Source organism: Oncorhynchus kisutch, linkage group LG18, assembly GCF_002021735.2.
Source record: "Oncorhynchus kisutch isolate 150728-3 linkage group LG18, Okis_V2, whole genome shotgun sequence".
NCBI lineage: Eukaryota > Metazoa > Chordata > Actinopteri > Salmoniformes > Salmonidae > Oncorhynchus > Oncorhynchus kisutch.
This window is the reverse complement of record NC_034191.2, coordinates 17,200,155-17,222,654: the sequence shown is the minus strand read 5'-3', so window position 1 is coordinate 17,222,654 and position 22,500 is coordinate 17,200,155. Positions and strand designations below refer to the sequence as shown.

Sequence of the window (22,500 nt, the reverse complement as noted above, 5' to 3'; positions counted from 1 at the left end):
TGCACTATACTGAAGGTACCCACACACACACTCTGACCCCTGCACTATACTGAAGGTACCCACACACACACTCTGACCCCTGCACTATACTGAATGTACCCACACACACACACTGACCCCTGCACTATACTGAAGGTACCCACACACACACTCTGACCCCTGCACTATACTGAAGGTACCCACACACACACTCTGACCCCTGCACTATACTGAAGGTACCCACACACACACTCTGACCCCTGAACTATACTGAAGGTACCCACACACACACTCTGACCCCTGCACTATACTGAAGGTACCCACACACACACTCTGACCCCTGCACTATACTGAAGGTACCCACACACACACTCTGACCCCTGCACTATACTGAAGGTACCCACACACACACTCTGACCCCTGCACTATACTGAAGGTACCCACACACACACTCTGACCCCTGCACTATACTGAATGTACCCACACACACACACTGACCCCTGCACTATACTGAAGGTACCCACACACACACTCTGACCCCTGCACTATACTGAAGGTACCCACACACACACTCTGACCCCTGCACTATACTGAAGGTACCCACACACACACTCTGACCCCTGCACTATACTGAAAGTACCCACACACACACTCTGACACCTGCACTATACTGAAGGTACCCACACACACACTCTGACCCCTGCACTATACTGAAGGTACCCACACACACACACACACACACACACACACTGACCCCTGCACTGTACTGAAGGTACACACACACACTGAACCCTGCACTGTACTGAAGGTACACACACACACACACTGACCCCTGCACTGTACTGAAGGTACACACACATACACACTGACCCCTGCACTGTATTGAAGGTACACACACACACACTGACCCCTGCACTATACTGAAGGTACACACACACACACATGTACCCTTGCTGACCCCTGTTTAAGGTACACACATGCTAATCCCTGTACTAACATAACAGACAGACATGTGCCCAGAATACTGTGTTATACACACTGTAAAGAAGCATGGATAGTCTGGTTACCCACAGCATGATCCACCCATGTTATTTCCTGAGGCTAAACCCCTTCATCCCCTCTCATCTGTGTCTAAACCCTGCCTTTCTTGTTGTGATTGACAGCTGGAGGAGGGTAAGCTCTGGTTCCAGCTGGACTGTGGGAACAGCCCTGGTGTGCTGGGTATTTCTGGGAGGCCTATCAACGATGGGAACTGGCACACGGTGACTCTGGAGCTCAACCGTAACTTCACCAGTCTGTCTCTGGACGACAGCTATGTGGAGAGGAGGAGAGGACCGCCAACCTTCCAACCACTAGGGGCAGATGGGTCTATCTACTTTGGAGCACAGGTGGGCGTTCTGTGGAGGGGAAGGGGTGTGTGTGTGTGTGTATGTGTGTGTGTGTGTGTGTGTGTGTGTGTGTGTGTGTGTGTGTGTGTGTGTGTGTGTGTGTGTGTGCGCGTGTGCGTGCGCATTTGTGTGTGTGTGTGTGTTTTTAGGGACCAGAAGGCCTTACAAGGGTAATAAAACAAGGAAAATTGGGGCCATTTTGCTGGTCCTCAAAAGGAAAAAGGCTATTTTAGGGTTACAATTAGGGTTATGGTTAGAAGTAGGGTTAGGAGTTAGGTTCGGGTTATGGTTATAGTTAGAAGTAGGGTTAGGAGTTAGGTTCGGGTTATGGTTAGAAGTAGGGTTAGGAGTTAGGTTCGGGTTATGGTTATGGTTAGGAGTTAGGTTCGGGTTATGGTTAGAAGTAGGGTTAGGTGTTAGGTTCGGGTTATGGTTATGGTTAGAAGTAGGGTTAGGAGTTAGGTTCAGGTTATGGTTAGAAGTAGGGTTAGGAGTTAGGTTCAGGTTATGGTTAGAAGTAGGGTTAGGAGTTAGGTTCGGGTTATGGTTAGAAGTAGGGTTAGGAGTTAGGTTCGGGTTATGGTTAGAAGTAGGGTTAGGAGTTAGGTTCGGGTTTGGGGTTACAGGTTATGGAAAATTGGATTTTGAATGTGAATCAATTGTTGGGTCCCCAGAAGGATAGTAAAACAAACATGTATGGGAATGGGTGTGTGACGGATTCTTTCAGAGTGGGGAGGGTTGTTGTGAGTATGTGAGTTCGGGACACTAATATGTTTGTTTGGGCGTGGCTGTGTGTGTTTTGCATGTGCGAGCTTCATGGATTAGTATGTGTGAGTATAGTATGTCTCTATAATGCTCTTACCAATTTAATCTAGTCAGAGTGAAGAACAAAACACAAGGTAATGCGCTGGGTTGGAAGCTCTGAATAGGAAGCTCTGGATAGCGAGCTCTGTATAGGAAGCTCTGGATAGCGAGCTCTGTATAGGAAGCTCTGGATAGGGAGCTCTGTATAGGAAGCTCTGGATAGGGAGCTCTGTATAGGAAGCTCTGGAAAGGAGTTCTGCATAGGATGCTCTGGAGAGGAAGCTTTGGATAGGAAGCTCTGACGGGGAGCTCTGTATCGGAAGCTCTGGATAGGAAGCTCTGGATAGGAGCTCTGCATAGGAAGCTCTAGAAAGGGAGCTCTGTATAGGAAGCTGTGGATAGGAAGCTCTGTATAGGAAGCTCTGGCTAGGAAGCTCTGGATAGGAGCTCTGCATAGGAAGCTTTAGATAGGAAGCTCTGAATAGGAATCTCTGGAAAAGGAGCTTTGTATAGGAAGCTCTGGACAGGAGCTCTGCATAGAGAGCTCTGCATAGGAAGCTCTGGACAGGAGCTCTGCATAGGAAGCTCTGCATAGGAAGCTCTGGACAGGAGCTCTGCATAGGAAGCTCTGGATAGGGAGCTCTGCATAGGAACCTCTGGCTAGGAAGCTCTGGCTAGGGAGCTCTGGCTAGGGAGCTCTGGCTAGGGAGCTCTGGATAGCGAGCTCTGGATAGGAAGCTCTGAATAGGAGCTCTGCATAGGAAGCTCTGGATAGGGAGCTCTGGATAGGAAGCTCTGGATAGGAGCTCTGCATAGGGAGCTCTGCATAGGAAGCTTTGCATAGGAAGCTTTAGATAGGAAGCTCTGCATTGGAAGCTCTGGATAGGAGCTCTGGATAGGGAGCTCTGTATAGGAGCTCTCCATTGGAAGCTCTGGATAGGAGCTCTGGATAGGGAGCTCTGGATAGGAAGCTCTGGATAGGAAGCTTTAGATAGGAGCTCTTTATAGGAAGCTCTGGACAGGAAGCTTTGGATAGGAGCTCTGCATAGGGAGCTCTGGATAGAATGCTCTGGATAGGAAGCTCTGGATAGGGAGCTCGGAATCGGAAGCTCTGCCTCGGAAGCTCTGGATAGGGAGCTCTGGATAGGAAGCTCTGGATAGGAAGCTCTGGATAGGAAGCTCTGAGGAATACAGCCTGTGTGTGTATTTATGAATGTACTGTATTTAGGGAATGTGGAGATCAGAATCTTAGTCTTTTATTTATTTATTTTATTTCACCTTTATATAACCAGGTAAACTAGTTGAGAAAAAGTTCTCATTTACAACTGCGACCTGGTCAAGATAAAGCAAAGCAGTGCGACACAAACAGCACAGTTACACATGGAATAAACTAGCATACAGTTAATAACACAATAGAAAAATAATAAAGTCTATATACAGTGTGTGCAAATGGCATGAGGAGGTACGGCAATAAATAGGCCATAGTAGCAAAGTAATTACAATTTAGCATTAACACTGGAGTGATAATCTGATGGCACTGAGTAGAGTATTGGAAGCTATTTTGTAGATGACATCGCCGAAGTCAAGGATTGGTAGGATAGTCAGTTTTACTAGGGTTAATTTGGTGGCGTGAGTAAAGGAGAATTTGTTGCGAAATAGAAGCCGATTCTAGATTTGATTTTGGATTGGAGATGTTTGATATGAGTCTGGAAGGAGAGTTTACAGTCTAGCCAGACACCTAGGTATTTGTAGTTTTCACGTATTCTAGGTCAGAACCGTCCAGAGTACTGATACTAGTCGGGCGGGCGGGTGCGGGCAGCAACCGGTTGAAGAGCATGAATTTAGTTTTACTAGCGTTTAAGAGTAGTTATAGAGGCCACGGAAGGAGAGTTGTATGGCATTGAAGCTCATTTGGAGGTTAGTTAACACAGTGTCCAAAGAAGGGCCAGATGTATACAGAATGGTGTCGTCTGCGTAGAGGTGGATCAGGGAATCACCCGCAGCGAGAGCGACATCTTTGATGTATACAGAATGGTGTCGTCTGCATAGAGGTGGATCAGGGAATCACCCGAAGCGAGAGCGACATCTTTGATGTATACAGAATGGTGTCGTCTGCATAGAGGTGGATCAGGGAATCACCCGCAGCGAGAGCGACATCATTGATGTATATAGAATGGTGTCGTCTCCATAGAGGTGGATCAAGGAATCACCCGCAGCGAGAGCGACATCATTGATGTATACATTATGTTGTTATACTATGTTGTTGTCTGAACAATGCTTGCTCCATACTCAGAAAACAACATGAAAAAGCTAGGTATTCATTCTGGTTTGATGTTGTAGTTTTGTATGCTATACATATTAATATACAGTACAATATTTGTTTGTTTGTTTGTATACATAAATCCGATGTGTCACTCATGTTTCTCCTCTCCCCCAGGTCCAACCTCCTAACTCTCGCAGCCTGACAGACAAGAAGGGTCCTCGGGTGACGGATGGTTTCCAGGGCTGCCTGGACTCTGTGATGCTCAACAACAACGAGCTGCCCCTGCAGAACAAGAGGAGTCGCTATGCTGAGGTGGTGGGCCTGACAGAGCTGAAACTGGGCTGTGTTCTCTACCCCGACGCCTGCTTGAAACAGCCCTGTCTCCACGGCGCTACCTGCAACAGCCTGCCCTCTGGTGGTGAGTCTGGTGAACTGCAAGATGGAAATGGATGTGGTCGGGACTGTGTGTGTGTGTGTGTGTGTGTGTGTGTGTGTGCGCGCACCAGAGGAGGCTGGTGGGAGGAGCTATAGGAGGAGGGCTCATTGTGATGGCTGAAATTGAATAAATGGAACAGAGTCTAACATGGTTTCCATATGTTTGTTGTGTTTGATACTGTTCCATTTATTCCAATCCAGCCATTAAAATAAACCCGTCCTCCTATTGCTCATCACACCAGCCTCCTCTGGTGCACGTGTGAAACAAACGCCTGCACCACCCTGTAGCTCTCGAGGACAGAGATTATTGGTGACCTTTAGTGTCCATAATACACACACTGATAGGAAGATTTCCTGATTGATAGTTTGATTGATTAGCGTTTAGCACCAGGGTGATGGATGGGGATCTGTGCCAGCCTGCTGACTATAACCTCTCCAGAAATCTGGATCTCCCCTCAACATTATTCTATTATTCATCCATAATTAACTCCTAATTAAACTGTCCTTGACCCACTGTTTCCCAAAGGTGTGATTGTGAAATAGCCTTCTATACTCCTTCATCTCCCTTTTTGTCTGCCTGTATCTGTCTGCTCCTTTTTGTCTGCCTGTATCTGTCTGCTCCTTTTTGTCTGCCTGTATCTGTCTGCTCCTTTTTGTCTGCCTGTATCTGTCTGCTCCTTTTTGTCTGCCTGTATCTGTCTGCTCCTTTTTGTCTGCCTGTATCTGTCTGCTCCTTTTTGTCTGCCTGTATCTGTCTGCTCCTTTTTGTTTGCCTGTATCTGTCTGCTCCTTTTTGTCTGCCTGTATCTGTCTGCTCCTTTTTGTCTGCCTGTATCTGTCTGCTCCTTTTTGTCTGCCTGTATCTGTCTGCTCCTTTTTGTCTGCCTGTATCTGTCTGCCCATTTCTGTCTGCTCCTTTTTGTCTGCCTGTATCTGTCTGCTCCTTTTTGTCTGCCTGTATCTGTCTGCTCCTTTTTGTCTGCCTGTATCTGTCTGCTCCTTTTTGTCTGCCTGTATCTGTCTGCTCCTTTTTGTCTGCCTGTATCTGTCTGCCCGTTTCTGTCTGCTCCTTTTTGTCTGCCTGTATCTGTCTGCTCCTTTTTGTCTGCCTGATCACCTTCTCTCTCTCCTTCTCTTCCTCTCTTTGTGTTGTCATATCTCTCGACCTGCTCTTAGTTTTTCTGTCGGTTCATATCTCTCCTCTTTTTGTCTGAACTCAAAAGGCCTACATGAACGAATCGTATCCTTTTCAAATCTAACTACAGTGAAGTCTCAAGACATTTATTTTTATTTTTATCCTTTGGCATTTTACTGCAGTCAATAGGGAAGCCTGGTTAAATGTCATCGCTATCGAAATTCCCAGCCTGGACTCAGCAGGGTGACCCCTTGACTTAACGTGCTGACTTAACACATCGAGGCCAAGACTCAACACACAGAAAGTGACTTAACTCTCCCGCGGGTTGATCTCTCCCGGTCTCCTCGCTCGCATTTCTAATTCACAACGAGAGGCGGAGCGCTCTGAAAAGAGCACGGCATTCTGGGACTTGTCATGTTTGTCCTGGCTGTAATAAGGTTCAGTTAATGGGGATTTTTGTTGTAATTTTTGTGATCATTTTTTGGCATGCCCGACCTCTTTGTAAAGGTTATCGGAGTGTGTGTGTATGTATTCCGGTATCCCGCTGTGTGTGTGTGTGTGTGTGTGTGTGTGTGTGTGTGTGATTGCGCTGTGTCAATAAATGCAATGACATTTCCCTGTGTTTTCCAGAAGGTGTGTGTGTGTGTGTGTGTGTGTGTGTGTGTGTGTGTGTGTGTGTGTGTGTGTGTGTGTGTGTGTGTGTGTATGTGTACCCGTGTGATTTCCCAGAGGTGTGTGTGTTTGTGTTTAGGCTGGCAAGCTCTCACCAACCCGAGGCCAACTATCCCTGGCAGCACCGCCAAAGCTCAAACAATGCACACACTAGTCTCCACGGCACTGAACACATTCCTATGTGTGTGATGGAGCGTGAGTGCGATGGAGCGTGAGTTTGTGTGTGATGGAGTTTGTGTGTGATGGACTTTGTGTGTGATGGAGTATGAGTGTGTGTGTGATGGAGTGTGTGTGTGTTCTGATGTGATGGTCTGAATGCTTTGTTAAATTGTAGCACTACACACCTGTATGCAGAATACTTCATTTAACACACACTTCCCCCCCGTACTAGCTCTGACTCTGCTGATAGCTACTTTATTGAGGAAAACTGTACTTGCTATGACTGTGATGTGTGGTTGTCTCACCTAGCTATCATAAGATGACTGCACTAACTGTACATCTCTCTGGATAAGAGTGTCTGCTGAATGACTCAAATGTAAATGTACTTTTTTCTCTCTTGTCTCTCCCTCTCTCTCCCCCTCTTCTCTCTGTCAGGTTTTGCCTGTAGTTGCGGTCCCCAGTACACTGGGGGGCGCTGTGAGACTGAGATCACGGCATGCATTCCCAACCCATGCCACAACAGCGGTGTGTGCAAAGCCATCGGCAACGCTTTCCTCTGCAGCTGCAGGAGAGGTTTCAAGGGCATCACGTGAGTTACTATCACATTAATGATCACACTGTAAACATACAGTGTACACGCCAACACACTCCTGTCCTGAACATACACCCCGGGAGTCTCAGACACACAGATTATAACATCCATTTATGACACACAGAGAGACACATAAACACCCACCTTTTAAATTAGCTGTTTGTTTTAACCATTTCAGCTTCCTACTGGCGAAAGTAGTGGAAATAATATAATGTACGTCATAAATAACATCACTGTAAATGCAATGCCTCATCATTTCCACTGGGTGGCAGTATACACCAGCTCTTCTCTACAGTGATAGGTAGATGAGTATAATTAATATTTTTTATTTAACCTGTATAGTTAAGAACAAATTCTTATTTACAATGACGGTCTACCCCGGCCAAACCCTAACCCCTATGGGACTCCCAATCACAGTTGGTTGTGATACAGCTTGGAATCAAACCAGGGTCTGTAGTGACACCTCTAGCACTAAGATGCAGTGCCTTAGACTGCTGTGCCACTCGGGAGAGGCAGAGACCCCAAGCTGCCTGCAGCCTGTAAGATTCACTCAAAGAGTTGAAAGATAAAAAAAAATATGACATTTCATTCTGCTTGTCTCCTTGTCTCCAGGGGTTTAGGGGTGTTCCACTGTGTTACATTAGAATATCTAATGCCTCAGAAATCAAGGCTACAGGCAGTCTTAATGAGGATGAGCTACAGTCACAAGCTCACTAATTAATGCACTGAAACGCTTTTATTACTTGCTGAAACACACACACACACACACACACACGCCAGCAGCTTGTTCCATCATCAAAGCCAATTTAATTTCAGATGAGAAAGATCAGGAAAGTCAACCTCAGCGTGTTCATTATTTGATTGTGAACATATGAGACTAGTGTTGTTTTTCATTATGCATACTACCGTGCTCCTCACCCTCATGCTCCGTGTGCATTCTCTGACCGCGTTCTCTTGAGTACAATCCTGTGAGGACGAAGGTGTGGAGAACACATAAACATTTCATTTGAGAAGCACTTGCACTCCCCTCTACTGTATTACCTCATGCTGCATCTCCCCCTACTGTATTAACTCATGCTACATCTCACCCTACTGTATTAACTCATGCTACATCTCCCCCTACTATATTAACTCATGCTATATCTCCCCCTACTATATTAACTCATGCTACATCTCCCCCTACTGTATTACCTCATGCTACATCTCCCCCTACTGTATTACCTCATGCTACATCTCCCCCTACTATATTAACTCATGCTACATCTCCCCCTACTGTATTACCTCATGCTACATCTCCCCCTACTGTATTAACTCATGCTACATCTCCCCCTACTGTATTAACTCATGCTACATCTCCCCCTACTGTATTAACTCATGCTACATCTCCCCCTACTGTATTACCTCATGCTACATCTCCCCCTACTGTATTAACTCATGCTACATCTCCCCCTACTGTATTAACTCATGCTACATCTCACCCTACTATATTAACTCATGCTACATCTCCCCCTACTGTATTACCTCATGCTACATCTCCCCCTACTGTATTAACTCATGCTACATCTCACCCTACTATATTAACTCATGCTACATCTCCCCCTACTGTATTAACTCATGCTATATCTCCCCCTACTGTATTACCTCATGCTACATCTCCCCCTACTGTATTAACTCATGCTACATCTCACCCTACTATATTAACTCATGCTGCATCTCCCCCTACTGTATTACCTCATGCTGCATCTCCCCCTACTGTATTACCTCATGCTGCATCTCCCCCTACTGTATTACCTCATGCTGCATCTCCCCCTACTGTATTAACTCATGCTACATCTCCCCCTACTGTATTACCTCACGCTGCATCTCCCCCTACTGTATTAACTCATGCTGCATCTCCCCCTACTGTATTAACTCATGCTACATCTCCCCTACTCTATTGCCTCATGCTGCATCTCCCCCTACTGTATTACCTCATGCTGCATCTCCCCCTACTGTATTACCTCATGCTGCATCTCCCCCTACTGTATTACCTCATGCTGTATCTCCCCCTAATGTATTACCTCATGCTGTATCTCCCCCTACTCTATTACCTCATGCTACATCTCCCCCTACTGTATTACCTCACGCTGCATCTCCCCCTACTGTATTACCTCATGCTGCATCTCCCCCTACTGTATTACCTCATGCTGCATCTCCCCTACTGTATTACCTCACTCTGTATCTCCCCCTACTGTATTACCTCATGCTGCATCTCCCCCTACTGTATTACCTTACGCTGCATCTCCCCCTACTGTATTACCTCACGCTGCATCTCCCCCTACTGTATTACCTCATGCTGAATCAACCCCTACTGTATTACCTCACTCTGCATCTCACCCTACTGTATTACCTCACGCTGCATCTCACCCTACTGTATTACGTCATGCTGCATCTCCCCCTACTGTATTACCTCATGCTGCATCTCCCCCTACTGTATTACCTCATGCTGCATCTCCCCTACTGTATTATCTCATGCTGTATCTCCCCCTACTGTATTACCTCATGCTGCATCTCCCCTTACTGTATTACCTCACTCTGCATCTCACCCTACTGTATTACCTCATGCTGCATCTCCCCCTACTGTATTACCTCATGCTGCATCTCCCCCTACTGTATTACCTCACTCTGCATCTCACCCTACTGTATTACCTCACGCTGCATCTCACCCTACTGTATTAACTCATGCTGCATCTCTCCCTACTGTATTACCTCATGCTGCATCTCCCCCTACTGTATTACCTCATGCTGTATCTCCCCCTACTGTATTACCTCATGCTGCATCTCCCCCTACTGTATTACCTCACTCTGCATCTCACCCTACTGTATTACCTCATGCTGCATCTCCCCCTACTGTATTACCTCATGCTGCATCTTCCCCTACTGTATTACCTCACTCTGTATCTCCCACTACTGTATTACCTCATGCTGTATCTCCCCCTACTGTATTACCTCATGCTGCATCTCCCCCTACTGTATTACCTCACACTGCATTTCCCACCTACTGTATTACCTCATGCTGCATCTCCCCCTACGGTATTACCTACCATTCCCCCTACTGTATTACCTCATGCTGCATCTTCCCCTACTGTATTACCTCACTCTGTATCTCCCACTACTGTATTACCTCATGCTGTATCTCCCCCTACTGTATTACCTCATGCTGCATCTCCCCCTACTGTATTACCTCACTCTGCATCTCCCCCTACTGTATTACCTCACGCTGCATCTACCCCTACTGTTTTACCCTATGCTGCATCTCCCTCTACTGTATTACCTCACGCTGCATCTCACCCTACTGTATTACCTCATGCTGTGTCTCCCCCTACTGTATTAATTCATGCTATATCTCCCCCTACTGTATTACCTCATGCTGCATCTCCCCCTACTGTATTACCTCATGCTGTGTCTCCCCCTACTGTATTACCTCATGCTGTGTCTCCCCCTACTGTATTACCTCATGCTGCATCTCCCCCTACTGTATTACCTCATGCTGCATCTCACCCTACTGTATTACCTCATGCTGTATCTCCCCATACTGTATTACCTCATGCTGCATCTCCCCCTACTGTATTACCTCACGCTGCATCTCCCCCTACTGTATTACCTCACGCTGCATCTCCCCCTACTGTATTACCTCACGCTGCATCTCCCCCTACTGTTTTACCTCACTCTGCATCTCCCCCTGCTGTATTACCTCACTCTGCATCTCCCCCTACTGTATTACCTCACGCTGCATCTCCCCCTACTGTATTACCTCATGCTGCATCTCCCCCTACTGTATTACCTCACGCTGCATCTCTCCTTACTGTATTACCTCGTGCTGCATCTCTCCCTACTGTATTACCTCACGCTGCATCTCCCCCTACTGTATTACCTCACGCTACATCTCCCCCTACTGTATTACCTCACGCTACATCTCACCCTACTGTATTACCTCATGCTGCATCTCCCCCTACTGTATTACCTCACGCTGCATCTCCCCCTACTGTATTACCTTACGCTGCATCTCCCCCCTACTGTATTACCTCATGCTGCATCTCACCCTACTGTATTACCTCACGCTGCATCTCCCCCTGCTGTATTATCTCACTCTGCATCTCCCCCTACTGTATTACCTCACGCTGCATCTCCCCCTACTGTTTTACCTCATGCTGCATCTCCCCCTACTGTATTACCTCACGCTGCTTCTCTCCCTACTGTATTACCTCATGCTGCATCTCCCCCTACTGTATTACCTCACGCTGCATCTCCCCCTACTGTATTACCTCATGCTGCATCTCCCCCTACTGTATTACCTCATGCTGCATCTCCCCCTACTGTATTACCTCATGCTGCATCTCCCCCTACTGTATTACCTCACGCTGCATCTCCCCCTACTGTATTACCTCATGCTGCATCTCCCCCTACTGTATTACCTCACGCTGCATCTCCCCCTACTGTATTACCTCATGCTGCATCTCCCCCTACTGTATTACCTCATGCTATATCTCCCCCTACTGTATTACCTCATGCTGCATCTCCCCCTACTGTATTACCTCATGCTGCATCTCCCCCTACTGTATTACCTCATACCTCACGCTGCATCTCCCCCTACTGTATTACCTCATGCTGTATCTCCCCCTACTGTATTACCTCATGCTGCATCTCCCCCTACTGTATTACCTCATGCTGTATCTCCCCATACTGTATTACCTCATGCTGCATCTCCCCCTACTGTATTACCTCATGCTACATCTGCCCCTACTGTATTACCTCACACTGCATCTCCCCCTACTGTATTACCTCATGCTGCATCTCCCCCTACTGTATTACCTCATGCTGCATCTCACCCTACTGTATTACCTCATGCTGCATCTCCCCCTACTGTATTACCTCATGCTGCATCTCCCCCTACTGTATTACCTCATGCTGCATCTCACCCTACTGTATTACCTCACTCTGTATCTTCCTTTCACTGAACCTTCTTCCAGCCAAGACAATGACGACAACAATAGATGAAACAAGATATACACAAAGCACATGTTTTACTTCAGAATTATCAGCTAGATGTGTGAATCATAATAATCTAGCTAGCAGTTAAAAAGGCAACAATTATTTACAATTAATAAAGCTAATATTTTGCAAGATTGATGTCCATTCTTCGTGTGTAGCTAGCTATCAATTCTTTGTGGCTATCTGGCTAGCTAACAGTACTAGTAGCTAGTCAGTTAGCCCTGTTTACTTATTTTGGGCTTGCTATATAGGGTACGTAGGCAGGTAAACATGCAATAATTAACGCAGCCTGTATTTATTAACATATCAAGATAAAAAATACTGTAGTCAGGCAACATATGAGATGTGAATAGGCAACATTTCTTTCCTAAGTCAGTGTATTTTCTCTCGCTTCAGCCATTGCTTCAATTTTTTACATGGTTGCGTCATATTTATTTTCATACTTTCCGTTAAAGCTTAAAATATATACAAACGGAGTATGCATTCAAGAAGTGCCCTCCAGGCTCCCTTTCGCATACTTTAATTTGGACTCATACTCCAACCCTCCCGTGCTCCAATTTGCTTGCTCGAAGCACGGTAGTATGGTAGTATAGTAGTACGGTAGCACGGGTAGTACGGTAGTACAGGTAGTACGGTAGTACGGTAGTATGGGTAGTACGGGTAGTACGGTAGTATGGGTAGAACGGTAGTACGGGTAGTACAGTAGTACAGTAGTACGGGTAGTACGGTAGTATGGGTAGTATGGTAGTATGGATAGTATGGGTAGTACGGTAGTATCGATAGTACGGGTAGTACGGGTAGTACGGTAGTACAGGTAGTACGGTAATACGGTAGTATGGTAGTACGGTAGTATGGGTAGTACGGTAGTACGGTAGTACAGGTAGTACGGTAGTACGGGTAGTACGGTAGTATGGGTAGCACGGTAGTACGGGTAGTACAGTAGTACGGGTAGTATGGTAGTACAGTAGTACGGGTAGTACGGTAGTACGGGTAGTACGGTAGTATGGATAGTACGGGTAGTACGGTAGCACGGTAGTACAGGTAGTACAGATAGTACAGTAGTATGGGTAGTACAGTAGTATGGGTAGTACGGTAGTACGGTAGTACGGTAGCATGGGTAGTACGGGTAGTACGGTAGTACGGGTAGTACGGTAGTACGGTAGTATGGTAGTACGGGTAGTATGGTAGTACGGGTAGTACGGTAGTACGGGTCGTGTGGTAGCACAGTAGTACGGTAGTATGGTAGTATGCACGGTAGTATGGTAGCACGGTAGTATGGTAGCACGGTAGTACGGGTAATAAGGTAGTATGCACGGTAGTATGGTAGCACGGTAGTATGGTAGTATGCACGGTAGTATGGTAGTATGCACGGTAGTATGGTAGCACGGTAGTATGTTAGTATGCACGGTAGTATGGTAGCACGGTAGTACGGTAGTATGGTAGTACGGTAGTATGGTAGTATGCACGTTAGTATTGTAGTACGGTAGCACGGTAGTACGGGTAGTAAGGTAGTATGCACGGTAGTATGGTAGGACGGTAGTACGGTAGCAGGTAGTACGGTAGCACGGTAGTACGGGTAGTAAGGTAGTATGCACGGTAGTAAGGTAGTATGCACGGTAGTATGGTAGCACGGTAGTACGGTAGTATGGTAGTACGGTAGCAGGTAGTACGGTAGCACGGTAGTACGGGTAGTAAGGTAGTATGGACGGTAGTATGGTAGCACGGTAGTATGGTAGTACGTTAGTACGGTAGCAGGTAGCACGGTAGCAGGTAGCACGGTAGTATGGTAGCACGGTAGTACGGTAGCACGGTAGTACGGTAGCACGGTAACACGGTAGTACGGTAGCCCGGTAGTACGGTAGCATGGTAGTACGGTAGCCCGGTAGTACGGTAGCACGGTAGTATGCATTTTGAGAAACACCCTGGGAGTCCCTGAGCTGTCCTCTGTCACCCTCTCTACATGTCTCCCCTCCCACCTCCAAATGGAAGGAGAGTCTTAATTAGTTTTAGTCAGGCAATTATTAAATGTCCCACAAACTACCTGTGACAATTTGTTTTAAGTGCCACCTGAAGTGACAGAGGTTTAGATATATTGATGCCTACCTCAAGTTTTGGAGTGTACAGACTATCTAAACTAATTACCATGCAAAGTTTTCCCCTCATCCCTCTCTCGTCTTCCTTCTCTCCCTTCCCTCCTCCGTTCACCCTCTCCAGGTGCGAGGAAGACATAAACGAGTGTGAGCGGGGCGGAGCCACGGGTGGCGAAGCAGAATGTGAGAACGGCGGTGTGTGTGTCAACACGCACGGCTCGTTCTACTGCAACTGCACGGCAGGCTTCGTGGGCCAGCTCTGCGGCCTGCGGCCCGTGGTGGTACCAGACATGCAGGCTGGACACGCCATGGTGGGGAAAGAAGAACTGATCGGCATTGCTGTTGTCCTATTCGTCATCGTCACCCTCATCATCCTCTTCATCGCCTTCCGTAAGAAGGTATTTGTATTGTGTTGTTTACTTATTATTATGTGTTTTTATTTTTACCATGAAATGTGTAAGTTGTATCAAATAATTCAGCCTTCGTTGCTTTTACAGATGTAGGATCTTAAGTTGATCACACTGTCCTGCGATGTAGTACATTTAAAACTTGTATTGTATTTAAGGTTTGAAAAGGCTTCTGATGTTTCTAATTTCCACAGAAATGTCAGACTTGATTTTCCCGTAAGAAAAAATTTATCAACCCCTAAAAATTCATATTTCCTGTTGATGCAGGATTATTTTCCTGCCTCAGAAACGGTCTCAAATTAAGATCCTACATCTTTAATCCTATATATTGTTTTACAAGAAATACCAAAACTATATTTTGTCTCCAGGTGTTCCAGAAGAACTACTCCCGTAACAACTTGACGCTGGTCCAAGATCCAGCAACAGCAGCTCTGTTAAACAAGGCCAACGGGGTTCAGTTCAAGACCCTGCGCTGCACACCGGGAGACCCCTTGAACCTGTACGCCGAAGCGGGGCTGTGCGCCACTGTGATAGGTGGCGGAGCTGGAATGCTCGGCCCGCCCCAGGTGCCTGTGAGGCCCATGGCATATACACCCTGTTTCCAAGGCGATCCGCGGTCAACGCTGGAGAAGATGGCGGACGGGAGAGGCGTGGAACACACTGAGATGAGCACCTTCCACCCAGAGTCACCCAGGATTCTGGGAGGCACAGTACGGAGGGGGGTGGTGGTGTGTAGCGTGGCGCCCAACCTGCCACCTGTCTCGCCCTGTCGTTCTGACTGTGACTCCATCCACAAGAGCCCCTGGGACAGCGACGAGGGTCAGTGTGTGTGGGTGGGGGGACATAGTTATGTATTAGTGTGATGTGTTTGAACCTGTTTGTGTGTGGTACAGTCTTTGTTCATACGTGTTTGTGGTGTCTTGTGTGTGTGTATTCATGCATACTGTATATTCCGTTTGTGTGATTGATTATCCCTCCAAGTGATTTTCTTTTCCAGGAACCCTTGAGGGGGAGTGCATTGTTGTCCCATTTCCATATTCATTCATATTCATATTACACAGAACTACACTCAGAGATCATCACGTTCAGTTTATCAAGACCATCCTAATTATGAGCTGGCTTTGATTCCCAAATCAAAAGTGTGTGTGTGTGTGTGTGTGTGTGTGTGTGTGTGTGTGTGTGTGTGTGTGTGTGTGTGTGTGTGTGTGTGTGTGTGTGTGTGTGTGTGTGTGTGTGTGTGAGTGAGTGGTACATCTAGCTCTCGATGCCAGCAGTGTTGTCGATGGAGCCAAAGTATGTGTGTGATTTGTGCCACAACAAAGACAGCCCTGGTACAAACGAGCCTGTTCTTCAGTGGCTCCCACCGCTCTCAGACGCCCTGAACTTTACCCTCTGACCTCTCCCTGCAGGTAAAATGGTAGATATGGGCGAAGAGATGACCTGTTTCTCAGGGAGCAACAAGGGCAGCAACTCTGAGGTCCAATCACTGAGCTCCTTCCACTCCGACTCCTGCGACGACAACGGTAAGACATGCCCCTCCTTTCTCGTGCCTCTTTACGGCTACACCCATAGTGACAGTGAGGTAGTCTGCCGTCCGGTCCGAACACTTAACTTAGTCTTGTCTTCCCCTAACCCCCTATCATTAGCCTTAGGTGTTTGCAGATTCAGAAGTACCAGCTACTGTATTTAAAAGCAATATGGCTGAAGCTCCCTAAAGCACGTCGGATGAGGTCGCGCCATCGCCATATTGCGTCAATAACAGTTCATTTAGATCTGCAAACACCTAAGAGATAGGGAACTAGGTAGGGGACGAGTCGGGTGTGATGTTAGGTCATTAAAAGAGAGATGTTGTGATTAACAATAACTAACACCCTCTCTCCAACAGATGCATTTACTCCTGCTGTGGTATAAAAGTGTTTCAGGAAAACAATTTGATATCCAGTGTGTTAGTTTATTTGTCCTCAATGTTATTGTTTGGTTTATGTGTTTCATATAATCTGTTCATGTTCATTCTTGGAGGGGTTTTTTCTCGGTTTTTAATCCAGTTATTTTAATCCCGTGAATTGTTTTATTTTAACCTGTCAGGTTGTTGTTTTCATTTGGAAGTGACAGTGTGACAGTATGACAGTGTGACAGTATGACAGTGTGACAGTATGACAGTGTGACAGTGTGACAGTAGGACAGTATGACAGTGTGACAGTGTGACAGTAGGGACAGTATGACAGTGTGACAGTGTGACAGTGTGTTAGTTGATTTCCATACCTGTCAGGTTGTTGTTTTCATTTGGAAGTGACAGTGTGTTAGTTGATTTCCATACCTGTCAGGTTGTTGTTTTCATTTGGAAGTGACAGTGTGACAGTGTGACAGTGTGTTAGTTGATTTCCATACCTGTCAGGTTGTTGTTTTCATTTGGAAGTGATAGTATGACAGTATGACAGTGTGACTGTGTGCACACAGACAGACATCTGACATAAGAGGAATAACACTGTGCTTCCATCCACACAGCTATGTTGTGTTTGTTACCTTGTCATTGTTTCATCATCACGCATTCAAGCACATGTTGTTCTTTCCCATATCTTTCAATGGTTGTAGTCGTTGATATTGCAGTTCCAGTTGTTGTGTGTTGTGTTGTGTTATATTGTGCTGTGTTTTTGTTATTGTTATGGAACTTGTGCTTTGTTTTTCTGGCGTTTTGGTATTGGGAAATAGTCAGTAGTAGTTATTTTTACTTAGAGGGTTAGCCTATAATGTTTCTTGATTGACATGGATCACTCAGGTCATTCTGCAAAAATCACTGACATCCACATGTGAATCTATATAATCATAGCGTGTTGCTACTATGTACAAGACTACATAGCTGCAATGCATTCATAATTAATGGAACCTCTTCACTGTCAAGATGATCACATTTCACATAATATCCTACTCTGATATTAGCCAATCAGGCCACAGAACAATCTGAATCTGTTTGGCTGACCACTCCAGTAGATGTGATGTCATTATAATGTTCATTTCTCCTTTTGGTTTTTTATTTATTTATTTATCTGATTTTCATTGAATGTCTTCAGAACATAATTTAACAGTCTAGCTCTCGTCTCTCTGAGCACAGCCCTACCTCATGTATACATATGTAAATTGGAGTGTGTGTTGGTACAAGTGTGTGTGTGTGTGTGTACTGAGGATACTCTCCAATACTTGGATGAGCAAATGCACATGGATTCTGTGTTAGTCCCCCTCCTACACACTTAGAAAAAAAGGTTCCAAAATAGTTATTTGGCTGTCCCCATAGGATAAACTTTTTTGGTTCCAGGTAGAAAGAACCCTTTTGGTTCCAGGTAGAACCCTTTACACAGAGGGTTCTACATGGAACCCGAAAGGGTTCTTTCTACCTGGAACCAAAAAGGGTTCTCCTATGGGGTCAGCCGAAAACTTATTTTAGGTACTAGATAGCAAAACATTTTCTAAGAGTGTAGGTCTTCTAAGTCTGGTTCCATATGTAGCTTTGGATCAGACACCTCCCATGCTACACGTCTCTAGTGTAGATCCCATCTTCAGCCAATAGTAGCTCTGCTTCCTGGCAGCCCGTTGTCAACTTCCTGTGTCTCAAACCGTGTCTCCTCCCTCTGCTTCTCTTCACCAAGCCTCCATAGTGACCGTCATTCGACTGGTCAATGATGCAGTCGACACTATTGAAAACGAAGGTACCATGTCTCATCCATCCTTCTCTCTCTCTCTATCCTTCTGACACTCTCTTTACTTCTCCCTGCACTTCTCTCTCTCTATGAGATGCCATGCCAATGCTCTCCATGACAATACTCTGACAGTGCTGTGGTTTGAAAATCATGTACTTCAGGCATGATGTAAAATACATGGCTTGCATGTAATGTAAACTCAAAGTACACACATACTGTAGGCTTTATATTTTCAGTACACATCAAATACCTAGCTTCCATGGAACCCATATGTCAAGCCTCAACACACACACACACACACACACCAGGGGTTAATGGGGGAGGGGGTGTCTGACCAAAAGGAAGTGGTGTAAAAAGTCCCCAATTGTCATACTTGGGTAAAAGTAAAGATACCTTAATAGAAAATCACTCAAGTCAAAGTAAAGGTCACCAAGTAAAATACTACTTGAGTAAAAGTTTTAAAGTATTTGGTTTTAAATATTCTTAAGTATCAAAAGTAAATCAAATCAAATCAAATGTATTTATATAGCCCTTCGTACATCAGCTGATATCTCAAAGTGCTGTACAGAAACCCAGCCTAAAACCCCAAACAGCAAGCAATGCAGGTGTAGAAGCAAAAAATATACTTAAGTATCAAAAGTAAAAGTATAAATCATTTAAAATTGCTTATATTAAGCAAACCTGACAGCACAATGTTCTTTTTTTAAACATTTTTATTTCAAGATAGCCAGGGGCACACTACAACACGCAGACATCATTTACAAGCAAAGCATTTGTGTTTAGTGAGTCCGTCGGATCAGAGGCAGTAGAAATCACCAGGGATATTCTCTTAATAAGTGTGTGAATTGGACCAGGGAAAGGGAAAATGTATGGAGTAAAAGGTACATTATTTTCTTTATTACACATACATAAATACACTGACATATTACACATACATAAAATACACTGACATATTACACATACATAAATACACTGACATGGTACACATACATAAATACACTGACATATTACACATACATAAATAAACTGACATAGTACACATACATAAAATACACTGACATATTACACATACATAAATACACTGACATGGTACACATACATAAATACACTGACATGGTACACATACATAAATACACTGACATGGTACACATACATAAATACACTGACATGGTACACATACATAAATACACTGACATATTACACATACATAAATACACTGACATGGTACACATACATAAATACACTGACATGGTACACATACATAAATACACTGACATGGTACACATACATAAATACACTGACATGGTACACATACATAAATACACTGACATATTACACATACATAAATAAACTGACATAGTACACATACATAAAATACACTGACATATTACACATACATAAATACACTGACATATTACACATAAATACACTGACATGGTACACATACATAAATACACTGACATAGTACACATACATAAATACACTGACATATTACACATACATAAATAAACTGACATATTACACATAAATACACTGACATATTACACATACATAAATAAACTGACATATTACACATAAATACACTGACATATTACACATACATAAATACACTGACATATTACACATACATAAACTGACATATTACACATAAATACACTGACATTTTACACATACATAAATACACTAACATATTACACATACATAAATAAATGGACACATTAACGATACATAAATAGATTGATATATTAATCATTCAGGTGGATGGGAGTCTCAGATGGTCCGATCCTAAGCTTCGCAAACACCTGTCTGGCACCTCTTACACAACACACACACGCTAACACTCTAAAGCTCTCTCTTCTCCTGTTCTCCCACCTGACAGTGTCAGTCATGGATCAAGGTCAGAGCTACAACAGAGGTGACCCCCCCCCCTTTTATCTCACATCAATCCATCTCACCTCTCTCACTCCCCTTTACTCTTCTCTCTCTCTCTCTCTCTCTCTCTCTCCCTTTCTCCCCCTCTCCCTCTCTCCCTTTCTCCCCCCTCTCCCTCTCTCCCCCTCTCTTCTTCTCTTCCTCTCTCTCTCCCTCTCGCTCCCTCACTCTCTCCCTATCTCTCTCCCTCTCTCTCGCTCACTTTCTCTCTTCCTCTCTCTCCCTCGCTCTCTCTTCCTCTCCCTCGCTCTCTCTCTCTCTTCCTCTCTCTCCCTCTCTCTCTTCCTCTCTCTCTTCCTCTCTCTCTCTTCCTCTCTTTCCCTCTCTCTATCCCTCTCTCTCTCTCTCTCTCCCCCCTCTCTCTCTTCCACTCTCTCCCTCTCTCTCTCTCTCTCTCTCTCTCCTCTCTCTTTCCTACTCTCTCCCTCTCTCTATCTTCCTCTCTCTCCTCCTCTCTCTCTCTTCCTCACTCCCCCCCGTCTCTCTCCTCTCCTCTCTCTTCTCTCCTCTCCCTCTCTCTCTTCCTCTCTTTCTCTCCCTCTCTCTCTCTCTTCCTCTCTCTCCCTCTCTATCTCTCCCTCCCTCTCTATCTCCCTCCCTCTCGCTCTCCTCGCCCTCTCTCTTCCTCTCTCTCCTCTCTCTCTCTCCTCTCTCTCCTCTCTTCCTCTCTCTCCCTCTCTATCTCTCCCCTCTCTCTCTTTCCTCTCTCTCCTCTCTCTCTCCTCTCTCTTCCTTCTTCCTCTCTCTCCCCTCTCTCTCTCCCTCTCTCTCGCTCACTTTTTCTCCTCTCTCTCTCTCTCCTCTTCCTCGCTCTCCCTCTCTATCTCTCCCTCTCTCTTCCTCTCTCTCTCTTCCTCTCTCTCTCTCCCTCTCTCTCTCTCTCTTTCTTACTCTCTCTCCTCTCTCTCTCTTCTCTGCTCGTCCTCATCTCTCGCTTCCTCTCTCTTCCTCTCTTCTCTCTCTCTCCCTCTCTCTCTCTTCCTCCTCTATCTTCCCTCTCTTCGACTCTCTCTCCTCTCTGCTCTCGACTTCTCGTCTCTCCTCTCTCTCCTCTCTTCCTCTCTTCCTCTCTCGCTCTTCCCCTCGTCTCTCGTCCTCTCTCTCCCGTCTCTCTCTCTTCCCCTCTCTCTCGTCCCTCCTCTCTCCCTCTCCTCTCTCATTCCTGCTCTCTCCTTCCGCCTCTCTCTCATGTCCCTCTCTCTCTCCCTCAGTTCCCTCTCGGCTCGCCTCTCTCTCTTCCTCTCTCTCTCTCTCTTCCTCTCTTCGTCCCTCTCTCTCTCACCCTCTCTCTCTCTTCCTCCTCTCCCCCTCTCTCATCTTCCTCTCCTCTTCCCGCTCTCTCTCCATCTCTCTCATCCTCTCTCCCTCTCTCTCCTCTCTCTTCTCTCCTCTCTCTCCTTCTCTCTCTCTTCTCCTCCTCTCTCTCTGGTCTCTTCCTCTCTCTACCCGCTCTCGTCTTCCTTTCAATTTACTTTCATCTCTTCCTCTCTCTCCCTCTCCTCTCCCTCTCTCTCTCTCTCTCGCCCCTCTCTCTCCCTCGCTCCTCTCCGTCTCTCTCTCCTCTTCTCGTCCTTCTCTCTCCCTCGCTCTCTCTTCCTCTCTCTCCCTCTCCTCTGCCTCTCTCGCCCCTCTCTATCTCTTCCTCTCATCTCTCTTCCTCTCTCTCTCCTCTCTCTCTCCTCTCTCTCCCTTCCTCTATCCTTCCCTACTCTCCCCTTCTCTCTCTCCCTGCTCTCTCTCCTCTCTCTTCCGCTCTCTCCCTCTCTATCTCTCCTCTCCTCTCTCTCCCTAGCTCTTCCTCTCTCTCCCTCTCTCTCTTCCTCTCTCGCTCCTCTCTCTCTTCCTCTCTCCCCTCTCTCTCCCTTCGCGCTCCCTCTCTCATCTTTCTCTCTTCCTTCCTCCCTCGCCCTCTCTCTCTCTT

At 45.8% G+C, this 22,500-nt stretch overlaps 1 protein-coding gene across 1 annotated transcript in view; it reads left to right on the top strand.

The window, feature by feature from the left end:
• Positions 1-22,500, top strand: part of LOC109909474 (protocadherin Fat 3-like) — a 335,512-nt gene that overhangs the window by 302,729 nt on the left and 10,283 nt on the right. The window contains 6 exon segments of the mRNA XM_031796332.1: positions 1,143-1,367; positions 4,609-4,852; positions 7,271-7,424; positions 14,673-14,946; positions 15,324-15,774; positions 16,365-16,478. Of these exon segments, the coding sequence (XP_031652192.1) occupies positions 1,143-1,367; positions 4,609-4,852; positions 7,271-7,424; positions 14,673-14,946; positions 15,324-15,774; positions 16,365-16,478 (1,462 nt within the window).